The 13,605-nt window shown below is 42.0% G+C and overlaps 1 protein-coding gene across 4 annotated transcripts in view; it reads left to right on the forward strand.

Moving 5' to 3' along the window:
* The window catches only part of LOC110509073 (abl interactor 1), a 42,355-nt gene extending 29,308 nt beyond the window's left edge, over nucleotides 1–13,047 (forward strand). The window contains exons 4-11 of one of the 4 annotated variants that reach the window (XM_036966160.1): nucleotides 357–371; nucleotides 741–859; nucleotides 1,013–1,153; nucleotides 1,760–1,860; nucleotides 2,739–2,951; nucleotides 6,798–6,884; nucleotides 9,978–10,166; nucleotides 10,513–13,047. In XM_036966160.1, the coding sequence (XP_036822055.1) occupies nucleotides 357–371; nucleotides 741–859; nucleotides 1,013–1,153; nucleotides 1,760–1,860; nucleotides 2,739–2,951; nucleotides 6,798–6,884; nucleotides 9,978–10,166; nucleotides 10,513–10,688 (1,041 nt within the window). In that variant the 3' untranslated portion in view covers nucleotides 10,689–13,047. The remainder of the gene's footprint in view (nucleotides 1–356; nucleotides 372–740; nucleotides 860–1,012; nucleotides 1,154–1,759; nucleotides 1,861–2,738; nucleotides 2,952–6,797; nucleotides 6,885–9,977; nucleotides 10,167–10,512) is intronic. The other 3 variants (XM_036966162.1, XM_036966161.1, XM_036966164.1) reach the window with 3 other exon arrangements.
* The last annotated feature ends 558 nt before the right edge of the window (nucleotides 13,048–13,605 follow it).

Raw genomic sequence — 13,605 nt, forward strand, 5'->3', positions numbered from 1 at the left:
ACACCCCGTTACTGCTGTAGTTCTTACTGTCTCTTCTGTTAACCAATGATTACACACTGTTACTGCTGTAGTTCTCTCTCTGTCTCTTCTGTTAACCAATGATTACACCCTGTTACTGCTGTAGTTCTCTCTGTCTCTTCTGTTAACCAATGATTACACCCTGTTACTGCTGTAGTTCTTATTGTTTCTTCTGTTAACCAATGATTACACCCTGTTACTGCTGTAGTTCTTACTGTCTCTTCTGTTAACCAATGATTACACCCTGTTACTGCTGTAGTTCTTACTCTGTCTCTTCTGTTAACCAATGAGCATGTTGTTGTTTTTGTCTCTCCTCTCTTTTTACTGCCTGCACTCAGTGGCTTAAAGCCAAGGTAAGAGTTGTTTCTCTCCCTACCCATGATGCTTTGGGCCCATTACTCCAGATCACCATTGTTTCGTGACATCAGTATCATTATATTCATCATTCTAAAAGCCTTTTTTTTTTGCCATGATGTTGTCCAAATATAAGGTCCCTGTGATGTCTCCCAATGATCTATCTAATTATCAATCCAACAATACACAGACCTTGTTATTGACCATCCGTCCACCGCCACAACACTCTAAAACACTAAGCAAAATGTTTCCGCATAAGCTCCACCATATGGTATATGGGCTACTTCCACTAATTCATCTTTTAGTAATGGGTTGAACATCAGTAGGCCACCTAGGACTGAGTCTCGCATGTTTTTGTTTTTTCATAGCAACAAGGCAACAACCAACCAACGAGGGGAGGAGGAGGAGGAGGAGGGACATTATCCAGGACCAATCCGCCCACACAGAAACCCCCGAGCCCGCCCATGGCTGGTCGTGGAACTCTTGGGTAGGTTGTCCAGAAATGAAAGTGTGTGTACGTACATACGTGCGTGCGTGTGTGCGTGTGTGTGTGTGTGTTTGTGTGTGTGTGTGAGCTTGTGAGCTTGTGTAGTTGACTTGCACTTAGTATTCTCCGTGTGTGTGTGTGTGTCCTCTCCAGGCGAAACACCTCCTATAAGACCCTGGAGCCAGTCAAGCCGCCAACAGTCCCCAACGACTACATGACCAGCCCTGCCCGACTAGGCAGTCAGCACAGCCCTGCACGCACAGCCTCCCTCAACCAGAGACCCAGAACACACAGGTTACTTGCACACACACACACAAGTACACATACACACTCATTCACTCACAGACACACATAGACACACACACATACACACACACACACTCATTCACTCACAGACAGACAGACAGACAGACAGGTGTGTGTTAGTGTGTTTGTTTTACCCAGCTGGGAAACTTCCACTGGTCACAGCTGTCTGAACAGCACAGCAAAGGTCGCATTTCATATTACAGGAAACAAACAACACTTCCTTGACCTGTTTTATTGACCTATTTTTGTCATTAATAATCAAAGCAGATGTATGTCGAGGAGCTTGTGATCACTGAAAAAAATTTTTTAAACACACCATCTCTCACACATTTGATATGTTATTTCTGACATATTATGTTGTACAGAAGCAAGCTGAACTGTGGTAGGATCTCATGCTGCCATTATTACAGGTTGTCTGACACCCTCTCTTCCCTCACCATCCCTCTGTTTTAATCTCTTTATCCCCATCACTCTCTCTTTTACCTCTTCCCCATCCCAATTTCTCTCTCTTGCTCTCTCTCTCTCTCTCTCTCTGTCTCGCTCTCTGTCTCACTCTCTGTCTCTCTCTCTCGCTCACTGTCTCGCTCTCTGTAGTGGCAGCAGTGGGGGTAGCGGGGGGCGAGAGAACAGCGGTGGCAGCAGCATTAGTGTTCCTCTGGCCGTGCCCACGCCCTCCCCTCCCAGCCTGGGACCAGGTGAGCCAAGCAATACATATCCTTCAGTTTAGCTTAGCATTTAGCCTTCCATTCTGTTATTGTAGCTTCTATGTTAGCTTAGCATTTAGCCTTCCATTCTGTTATTGTAGCTTCTCTGTTAGCTTAGCATTTAGCCTTTCTCTCGGTCTAGCATCTCTGGTCGCCTAGTTTAGGATTTAGACTTCCATTTTGTTACCTTAGCTTCTCTGTTAGCTTAGAATTTAACCTTCCATTCTGTTATTGTAGCTTCTCTTCTCTGTTAGCTTAGCATTTAACCTTCCATTCTGTTATTGTAGCTTCTATGTTAGCTTAGCATTTAGCTGTCCGTCCTGTATTGCGTCTCCTACTTCTATCAGGTCTGCTTCTGGTTTGTCTTGAACTAAGCCATTTGTTTGTTTATTGTATCAGCTTGTCAAAATATGCAACCGAAAGGTTGCTGGTTCGAATCCCTGAGCCGACTAGGTGAACAATCTGTCGAGGTTCCCTTGAACAAGGCACTTAACTCTAGTGGTTTTTCTTAGCAGCCTATTTGTTCTGTCAGTGTGGAATCTCTTTGGACAGTTTGTTTTAGCCTCGTATGATGCATCAGCTGTCCATCTGGATCCTGATGGAGATGAATATTTTAATTAGATTTTGGCAGCACATTATATCTTTCCATAGAAGTCTTTTTTTCTGGCTGGTTTGGTTGTTGTACTCGGGCATTCTAGTCACAGCCGAGTCTCTTCCATCCACATATAAACAAATGACCTGAGGTTGACTTCAGTGAATTTGAAAGCCAAATACTTCTCTACCTCTCTCGTTCCCTAGTTCGCTCACTCTCCTTCCCCTACCTTCTTTCTCCCTATAACTCTCCCCTTTCCCCACCCCAACAACCACAGCAGCGGCCCACCAAGGCCCAGGCCTGGGTCCCATCCCAATGGCCCAGTTTGGCACCATCTCACGACAGGTCTCCCGCCACAACTCAGCCACTTCCTCAGCCTCCATGGTGTCGGCCACGGGTACCTACCGCCGGGCGCCCTCCGGCAGCTCCCATTTCTCCATGTCCCAGCAGCCCCACCTCAACGGGGGCCCTGCCTACCCCCAGAACTCAGGTAAGACCATGGAAAGGAGTTTTATGGTTGAAGGAATGTTGAGTCTGACCAAAGAACAACGTCAATAGGCCGCCCGGTCACTGTGTGTCCTGGATAGAGGTAGCTCACTTTCACTTCAGCTAAAAGAGGAGGACATTCAGGGCAGTGGAAGAAAGAAATACACACGCCCACATTAGCTGACAGACTCGAGGAGATTTAAGACGAACGTCACAGACATCAAACCAAGGCTGTCAGTATCTCTGTCAGCACACACACAACATTGACCCATAAGAGGTGGACAAGTTTGAGTGACTGGTCTATGTGTCTGAAGGCATCTCGATGTTTCAGGGCTCCACATCAACGCCTGTCTGCTTACCCGGGGAAAGTCAAATACATTGTTGGACAAGCAGATTATAGATTTAAATTGTCCGAATTGGAAAAATCTAAATTCACAATGTCAAACAATTAGGCTACTCCGATCAGAATTGGATCAGAATTGGATCAAAGTGTCCTCCAGATGTGATGTTTTGCTCACTGTCCATAGGCACGGGGGGGTCTTTTAATCATGGAGTCGCGAGATGCGTTTTTTGAGATCAAAGCGAGCCTTGCTATGTTCACACATTTGTTGATAATAATTGCTGGTGAGTTATTTGGCCAGTTATAGCAAATTGTTGGTCTGCAGTGAAAATCCTGGAAAAGTAATTGTGTGAGAGGACAACGGACTGACTATAGTAGATGACCAGCCAAACTACACAATATGTTTTTAATTGGCTATCTGGCTAGTTAACTATGTTTTTAATTGGCTATCTGGCTAGCTAACTATGTTTTTAATTGGCTATCTGGCTAGTTAACTATTTAGCTATAAGCATGATTTTCCACTGGCACTGGTGTATAAGTGGCGCAGTGGTCTAAGGCACTGCATCTCAGTGCTAGATAGTATTACAACTGGCTGATTGGGAGTCCCACAGGGCGGCGCACAATTGGCCCAGCGTTGTCCGGGTAGGCCGTCATTTAAAATAAGAATTTGTTCTTAACTGACTTGCCTAGTTAAATAAAATGACCACAAATGGCCAACACGCAGGTGATACAGGTAGTCAGGTGATACAGGTAGTCAGTTGATACAGGTAGTCAGGTGATACAGGTAGTCAGTTGATACAGGTAGTCAGGTGATACAGGTAGTCAGGTGATACAGGTAGTCAGGTGATACAGGTGCACATGAAACCAATGCTGCATACTCCGGTCTCTTAAAGGAATAAGTCAAAGGGTATGAACACTGTCTGAAGGCGTCTGCAACTATGCTGTCAAGATCTCCCCAGAATGCTGAGCTGCAGGGTTAGATCAAAAGCCTGCACACCCAGTAGCTCTCCAGATGAAGGGTAAAAATCTGTCATGCCTTTTGGTGGGAACAATCTGTTATAACACCAGGGTTAGAGTGAAGGGAGTAATTGTGTCCCTTGACTAACCAGTGTTCCCCCGCACATTGACTCTGTACTGGTACCCCATGTGTAGAGCCCCGCTATTGTTATTTTACTGCTGCTCTTTAAATATTTGTTAGTTGTATTTGTTTTTCAATGATTATTATTATTTTTATATATATTTTAATGTATTCACATTTTTACAAATATTTTTATTTTCATGTTTATATTTATTTATTTTATTTACATTTAAAAATATATATATATTTTTTTTTTAAATTATAATTGTTTTTAATTGTCTTTTATTTTTTCAATTTCTAGGATAAAAATAAATAAATAATGTAACCAACAACTGCATTGTTGGTTTAGGGCTTGTAAGTAAGCATTTCACTGTACGGTCTACCTAGACCTGTTGTATTCGGTGTCGGTAGCCTAGTGGTTAGAGCGTTGAACTATTATCCGAAAGGTTGCAAGATTGAATCCCCGAGCTGACAAAGGAAAAATCTGTTGTTCTTCCCCTGAACAAGGCAGTTAACCCACTGTTCCTAGGCTGTCATTGATGGAAATTTAGAATTTGTTCTTAACTGACTTGCTTAGTTAAATAAAGGTAAAAACGTAACTGATTTGATGTCAGCCACCTATCAGAAGACAGTTGAGTGTTCTAGTTCAAATGACAGTTTCTGATTGTAATGATGTTATTTCAACAGTTTCTGGTTATAATGATGTCATTTCAACAGTTTCTGGTTATAATGATGTCATTTCAACAGTTTCTGGTTATAATGATGTCATTTCAACAGTTTCTGGTTATAATGATGTCATTTCAACAGTTTCTGATTGTAATGATGTCATTTCAACAGTTTCTGATTGTAATGATATCATTTCAACAGTTTCTGGTTATAATGATGTCATTTCAACAGTTTCTGGTTATAATGACGTCATTTCAACAGTTTCTGATTGTAATGATGTCATTTCAACAGTTTCTGGTTATAATGATGTCATTTCAACAGTTTCTGGTTATAATGACGTCATTTCAACAGTTTCTGATTGTAATGATATCATTTCAACAGTTTCTGGTTATAATGATGTCATTTCAACAGTTTCTGGTTATAATGACGTCATTTCAACAGTTTCTGATTGTAATGATGTCATTTCAACAGTTTCTGGTTATAATGATGTCATTTCAAAAGTTTCTGGTTATAATGACGTCATTTCAACAGTTTCTGATTGTAATGATGTCATTTCAACAGTTTCTGATTATAATGATGTCATTTCAACAGTTTCTGGTTATAATGACGTCATTTCAACAGTTTCTGGTTATAATGATGTCATTTCAACAGTTTCTGGTTATAATGACGTCATTTCAACAGTTTCTGATTGTAATGATGTCATTTCAACAGTTTCTGGTTATAATGATGTCATTTCAACAGTTTCTGGTTATAATGATGTCATTTCAACAGTTTTCCATACTGGGCCTAGTGGCCTGCAAACTGTTTCAAATCATTCCTGTAATATTGGGAACTATGCATGAAATGGTACCTAACTCAACACGGTGTCTGATAGAGTACTGTGAGATATCATGTTACCGTGCTGCATGTTGTTTGTCTACATACCTAGTGGCAAAAACTGGTTGAAAAGACGTCATAATGACATAATTTCAACCAGTTTGTGGTTGTGATAACCTCATCGCTGGGCATGTTTTACTGTCTATGGAGAACAAGCATCCCACAAGGCATTTCTATTCTGCTTCTATCTTTCTTATTGTCTTGTTTCAGTGCCACTCGTTTTATTGTTGTATCTGTAACTTGCCACTATCCTAGATAAAAGATACATTTGGAAGAAACTCTGATAATAAAGTCGTAGTAGCTAATTGAAAAAAGCTGAAGCAAAAACACTATTTACTCACACACTAAGTGTCTTACTGCTTTGTTTTGATCTCTGACAAGCATATTTATCTTGTGTTCCTCACACCTTCCCCTCCACCCTATTTCTGTCTCTCTGTCTCTGGTCTGTCTTTCTGTCTGTCTGTCTGTCTGTCTGTCTGTCTCTCTCTCTCTCTCTCTCTCTCTGGTATGTCTTTCTGTCTGTCTGTCTCTCACTCTCTGGTCTGTCTGTCTCTCACTCTCTGGTCTGTCTGTCTGTCTCTCACTCTCTGGTCTCTGTCTGTCTCTCTCTCTCTGGTCTGTCTTTCTGTCTGTCTGTCTCTCACTCTCTGGTCTCTGTCTGTCTGTCTCTCACTCTCTTGTATGTCTCTCTCTCTCTGGTCTGTCTTTCTGTCTGTCTGTCTCTCTCTCTCTGGTCTGTCTCTCTCTCTCTGGTCTGTCTCTCTCTCTCTGGTCTGTCTGTCTGTCTCTCTCTCTCTCTGGTCTGTCTCTCTCTCTCTCTGGTCTTTCTGCCTGTCTCTCTCTCTGGTCTGTCTGTCCCTCTTTCTGCCTGACCTTGTTGCTGCTTCCAGTGTCTGTAGCTCCTCCTCCTCCTCCTATGGTCCAGCTGACACCTCAGATCCCCCTGACCGGCTTTGTGGCCAGAGTTCAGGAGACCAGTAAGTCTCTCACACACACACACACGGGTAACATCAAAACGACTTCCTCAGTCCTACATATCAAACCAGGACCTATTAATCCCCTTTTATGTTGTCTGTCATGCCTTTTTCACACACCCCCTACTGTCTTTAGACACACCCCTTTCATGTCTTGTCTGTCATGCCTTTTTCACACACCCCCTACTGTCTTTAGACACACCCCTTTCATGTCTTGTCTGTCATGCCTTTTTCACACACCCCCTACTGTCTTTAGACACACCCCTTTCATGTCTTGTCTGTCATGCCTTTTTCACACGCCCCCTACTGCCTTTAAACACACCCCTTTCATGTCTTGTCTGTCATGCCTTTTTCACACACCCCCTACTGCCTTTAGACACACCCTTCCATGTCTTGTCTGTCATGCCTTTTTCACATGCTCCCTACTGCCTTTAGACACACCCCTTCCATGTCTTGTCTGTCATGCCCTTTTTCACATGCTCCCTACTGCCTTTAGACACACCCCGTCCATGTCTTGTCTGTCATGCCCTTTTCACACGCTCCCTACTGCCTTTAAACACACCCCTTCCATGTCTTGTCTGTTGCCATGGTCACTGAGAGACAGTGGAGAGTGTTCTATGCTTCCATCTCTGTTCACTGAACACACTTGACTTAAGATTTGGAAAACTGCATAGTCTCAGCCAAGTCAAGCACAGTGACCCTCCCAATGCCTCCGTGTCCTTATTCAGGTGTTTTTCCAGCTTTCAGATCCCAGTTTCATCCTTCCGGTCATTTTTTAGCGTTTAGACCTTCAGGAGCTATAGGTCTCTGAACTACTGGTTCTCTTCCGGGGCGGCAGGTAGCTTAGTGGTTAGAGCCGGAAGGTTGTTCGATCGAATCCATGAGCTGACAAGGTAAAAATCTGTTGTTCTGCCCCTGAACAAAGCAGTTAATCCACTGTTCCTAGGCTGTCATTGTAATTAAGAATTTGTTGTTAACTGACTTAGTTAGCCTAGTTAAATAAAATACAGTTAAGAAGAATGCTCTGTCATGCCATCTGCTGGCCAGTACAGGTAATCACATGTCTGGAAGATCAGGATAATGCATAAAATAGAATATATGAATTCATGATTTGTTTGTATAATGTTCAGGAGCAACATACTGGTAGGGGCATTTGGAAGTTGTTTGCTCAGTTTGGAGTGGCAGAGCTGAGCTCATATGACATTTTGATAACACTATATGAGCAGCCTGTGGGCGATACATCATGTAGATGGTAACCTGTCATAAGACTGACATAACAATTCCATGACAACTGGTTATTGAAATTATACTTGTTGCATGCATGGTATTCATGTATTATACTGTAGGTACAGGCAGTATATCCTAAACATGGAAAACCCTGCTTTAATATACTGTATATATAACCTAAACATGGAAAACCATGCTGTAGATTTGAATTGGCATACATACAGTACCTGTCAAAAGTGTGGATACACCTACTCATTCAAGGGTTTTTCTTTATTTGTACTATTTTTCTACATTGTAGAATAATAGCACATTATGGAATCATGTAGTAACCAAAAAAAGTGTTACACAAATCAAAATATATTTTATATTTGTGATTCTTCAAAGTAGCCACCCTTTGCCTTGACAGCTTTGCACACTCTTGGTATTCTCTCAACCAGCAATTAACAGGTGTGCCTTGTTAAAAGTTCATTTGTGGAATTTCTTTCCTTCGTAATGCATTTGAGCCAATCAGTTATGCTGTGACATGGTAGGGGTGGTAAACAGAAGATAGCCCTATCTGGTAAAAGACCAAGTCCATATAATGGCAAGAACAGCTCAAATAAGCAAAGAGAATCAACAGTCCGTCATTACTTTAAGACATGAAGGTCAGTCAATACTGAAAGTTTCTTCATATGCAGTCGCAAAAACCATCAAGCGCCCTGATGAAACTGGCTCTCATGAGGACCACCACAGGAAAGGATGACCCAGAGTTACCTCTGCTGCAGAGGATAAGTTCATAAGAGTTACCAGCCTCAGATTGCAGCCAAGATAAATGCTTCACATTGTTACTTAAACTGACACATCTCAACATCAACTGTTCAGAGGAGACTGTGCGAATTAGGCCTTCGTGGTCGAATTGCTGCAAAGAAACCATTACTAAAGGACACCAATAATAAGAAGAGACTTGCTTGGGCCAAGAAACACGAGTAATGGACATTAGACCGGTGGAAATCTGTCCTTTGGTTTTATGAGTCCAAATTTTAGATTTTTGGTTCCAACCGCCGTGTCTTTGTGAGACGCAGAGTAGGTGAACGGATGATCTCCGCATGTGTGGTTCCCACCATGAAGCATGGAGGAGGAGGTGTGGGTGTGCTTTGCTGGTGACACTGTCAGTGATTTATTTAGAATGCAAGGCACACTTAACCAGCATGGCTACCACAGCATTCTGCAGCGATACGCCATCCCATCTGGTTTGCGCTTAGTGGGACTATCATTTGTTTTTCAACAGGACAATAACCCAACACACCACCAGGCCGTGTAAGGGCTATTTGACCAAAAAGGAGAGTGATGGAGTGCTGCATCAGATGACCTGGCCTCCACAGTCACCCGACTTCAAACCAACTGAGAAGGTTTGGGATGAGTTCGACCGCAGAGTGAAGGAAAAGCAGCCAACAAGTGCTCAGCATATGTGGGAATTCCGTCAAGACTGTTGGAAAAGAATTCCAGGTGAAGCTGGTTGAGAAAATGTCAAGACTGTGCAAAGCTGTCATCAAGGCAAAGGGCGACTACTTTGAAGAATATAAAATATATTTTGATTTGTTTAACCCTTTTTTGGTTACTACATGATTCCATAATGTGTTATTTCATAGTTTTGGTCTTCACTATTATTCAAAGTATAAAATAATAAAAAATAAAGAAAAACCCTTGAATGAGTAGGTGTCTAAACTTTTGACTGGTACTGTATAATTAGGTGTTTTTCCCTGGTCAGGTCACATGGTCAGGAGAAACCCTTGACCCTATTGATGTCACAGAAAATAAATAGAATTACTACACCAGTCGATTAAATTCCACTTCCATAATGTCCGTCATTTCTTCCCCGTCCTCGTCCAGTTACAGACGACCCGGTCCCCCCTCCACCGCCCCCTCCCGAGGACGTGGTCATGTTTGACGAGCCCTCGCCTCCTCCCCCGCCCCCGCCCGTGGACTACCAGGGGGATGAGGAGGCGGCCGTAGTGCACTACAATGACCCCTACTCTGACAGAGACCCCCACTGGGCCCCCAAGGCCTACGCTGAGAAAGGTGAGTTTGACTGGTACCACCGAAGATACAGAGACCAGGCACTGATCGCCGTTTCAGCATGATTCAGGCGCTGTTTACAAAGTAAATGTCTGTGGACACAGACGGTCAAACGTATCCAAATCTGGATGGCCAATTTAGTGCAGTACACACTATACACCCATAAATTGTATATCTTGGGTTTAGGCCGACTATATTATTAGTACTGAGTCTGTACTGTAATGTCTCTAAGTTATCCTAGTACAACCCTATTCCCAGCAGTTGTCCTCTCTCACTCTGTTCTGTCTGTGGTCGGATTGCTAATGTATAAGAGAATACAGTGAATAAATAAACCAAATGTATTTTACAGTGGTGGCCATTTATGACTACTCCAAGGACAAGGAGGACGAGCTGTCCTTCATGGAGGGCTCCATCATCTACATCATCAAGAAGAACGATGATGGCTGGTACGAGGGCGTCTGCAACGGCGTCACCGGCCTCTTCCCCGGCAACTACGTAGAGTCCATCATGCACTACACAGACTAAGGGTGGCCATTTTGAATGAGAAAAAAAATGCCAAGATGTTACCAAAAAAAAACAACCATTTTGAATCAAGTGCTGTGTTTAGTATTTGAAACGACAAGGTAGGTTTTAGTAAGATGTTGGCTTTTTGGGGGGGGGGGGGGGGGGGGGGGCAACTCTTATCCACACAGCAACATATACATTTTACTTTCACAGACACACATAGAAAAAAAGAAGAAGAAATCAAACATAAAGAAGTGCATTAGGACATGACCGAATGTTTGTTTTTGTCCGAATCGCAGATGTTAAGAAGCGAAATAGTCTATTTACTATGCTACATGTTGAAAAGGAGGGGTGGGGAGCTGGGCCAAGGGACCAGGAATAGGGGCCAGGGAATAGGGGACATCAAAGGGGAATACTGAGTGTAGAAGTCAAAAAGAACTGAACGTGATTTTTCTTATTTCTGGTGATGTGTTGTTTTTGTTATATAACTTGTATATACTGTAATGTGTGAAGCTGACAGTTGGTTTGCCAGTAGTGTGTTTTACTTGTGAGATTTTTTTTTTTTTGTTCATCGGCGTCTTTTGATTGGTCAACAGCAAGCCAAGTTGTGCCAGATACAGATGGTTTAACCCAATCATATTTTGTCGTTGTGTTTCGGGTATTATTTTATTTTTCTCTTTTAGTGCCATTTCTACCCTAGGCTCGGCCAATTATCACTTGATAAGAATGTTTTTTTTTTGTTGGTTTTTTTATGTGGAAAATAAAGTGTATCTTGCTTATTTTTTATGCTGTCAGGCTACTGTAGAAAATGGTTCCTGAAATGTGCTTTGCTTCAAATGGCAAACGTCAAGAAACGGATTATTGTACTTTTGTTCCACCATGGTTCCATTGTGTTAGAATGTCTGCTTGGTTCTCAATGGCTTTTTATACGACTTCAATTTTATACGGTTTTGATGTGCGACAACCGGGTTGCGTTCAGGCTATCCGACCGTTGCGTTATCTTTTTTTCAAGTTATATCATCCTGAGTTTTGTCAGTGGGGTCTGGATAGGTGCTTATCTTTGGTGCTTGGTAACAAGTATCACCTTCCATTAGCAACACAACCTCAAAACAAGGACGCCGGGCTATCAAAGAACGGTATAGGCTGCTAGCATACCTATTGAGCAGTACAGGGTGATTTGCAACACGATGCTAAATGTTCAATCTTGAACGCACCCTTGCTCTATCCTTTCTATCACAGTGGATGTAGACAATTTAGCAGTGCATTGTTATCTCAAAATGTACTAAAACGATTGTCTTAAAAAAAAATAAGAAGACACATTTGTGCCACACGTTTTCGATGAAGTCGTATTCCACACACATTTCAGTGCATCGTAATACATGACTTTCTTGCAAACATGACATGATGCTATCTATGACTGAATACAGTTTATGATGAAATACTTCCATGCCAAGATGTAGGCTGCTTGTGGACGGATGTCCATACCTCTTACGTACTGACGTTTGAGGTTTATTTGAGCCATCAGTAATGTTAAGAACAGGTTACGGTGATGACACTATGAAGTAGACATGTCGCACAGACAAAGGGATGTTAAAAGCTTGCCACGTGCTGACCGTGCAATGCCAACATAATCAACATGAACAGTATTCAACCTCAATGTATGCATGACTACATCAACAACAACAAAAACATTTCATTTTTTTTTATTGTGAATAATAATTTGCCACTACATCCAGTTATTGATTGTACTTTTAACTCTTCCATCAGAGGTCAATTTTGTGAGAAACAACTTTTTTCTACCTAAGCATTTCCAGCACTGCAAGTGATTGTTTTGAAAGACTCTGTCTGAGACTGCCGGTCATGGTTTGGTAGCAGTTTGGATTGTGATTTATTTATATTTTCCTAGAAAAATATTATTAGACAACCACTATGTTTACCACTAAAACGTGAAACATTTCGGGGCTCCACGGCACAATGCGCCTTGATTTGATGTCTGTTTTATTAGATGAAATGTGGAAAAAGTGTATCTGTAACTTGGACTGTTCATGGGAACAGAATGTGATATTTCTCGTCTCGTTTCTTGGGGCTCTATCCAATCTGGAAAGCTGAAGCCGTTACAAATGCCGTAATAGATATTGAAAGGGAATCTCTGATTGAGCCGATAATATGCAGTGTTTTGCTGTGAATGCCGTCTCCGATTGAGCCGATATATGCAGTGTTTATCGTGAATGGCGTCATCGCTAAAGTGGGAACATTGCCTTCTTGCTGTAAAGCTGAACTTCTGCGATGCGGATCGAATAGAGCCCCTGGTTTGTATATATAATGTGTTCATTTACATTTATGTACAGTCTTTTTTGTAATAAACAGCTCACCGAAACAACACATGAAGCTGCTCTTTGGTGGGGGATTTCTCTTTGGGACAGTTAAAGAAGAGGGAAGAGTGGTAGAATTGTCCTCTGTATCTCAGTTGATAGAGTATGGAGCTTGCAATATCAAGATAGTGGGTTTGATTCCCGGGACCACTTGTACATTAAAATGTATGCGTGCGTGACTGTAAATCTATTATTAAGAGCTAATTGGAAATCCAATTAGTTTCTATGGCGTTTTTGCCAAACAATTTAACACCCAATAATACTACTCAATAATACTACTCATTAATACACACACACACACACACACACACATATGACTTAGTCATTTCATTGCAACGCACTATCCATAGCAACTCTACATCACAGTTTTTCATTGAAGTAAGGTCAATGACCAACAGTAAAGTTAATTGTCAACTAACAGATAGAAACGGGAGTTTGCATGCTAGACATGAAGCACAATGCCAAAGAGATGTTCATCTGCCCGTCAGCATGTAATAAATACTATAGGAATTGATCTGGCTTAGCCAATTATGTCTGTGTTGATAAAGCGGCATAACAACATGCTG

Source organism: Oncorhynchus mykiss, chromosome 28 (assembly GCF_013265735.2).
Source record: "Oncorhynchus mykiss isolate Arlee chromosome 28, USDA_OmykA_1.1, whole genome shotgun sequence".
Classification (NCBI taxonomy): domain Eukaryota; kingdom Metazoa; phylum Chordata; class Actinopteri; order Salmoniformes; family Salmonidae; genus Oncorhynchus; species Oncorhynchus mykiss.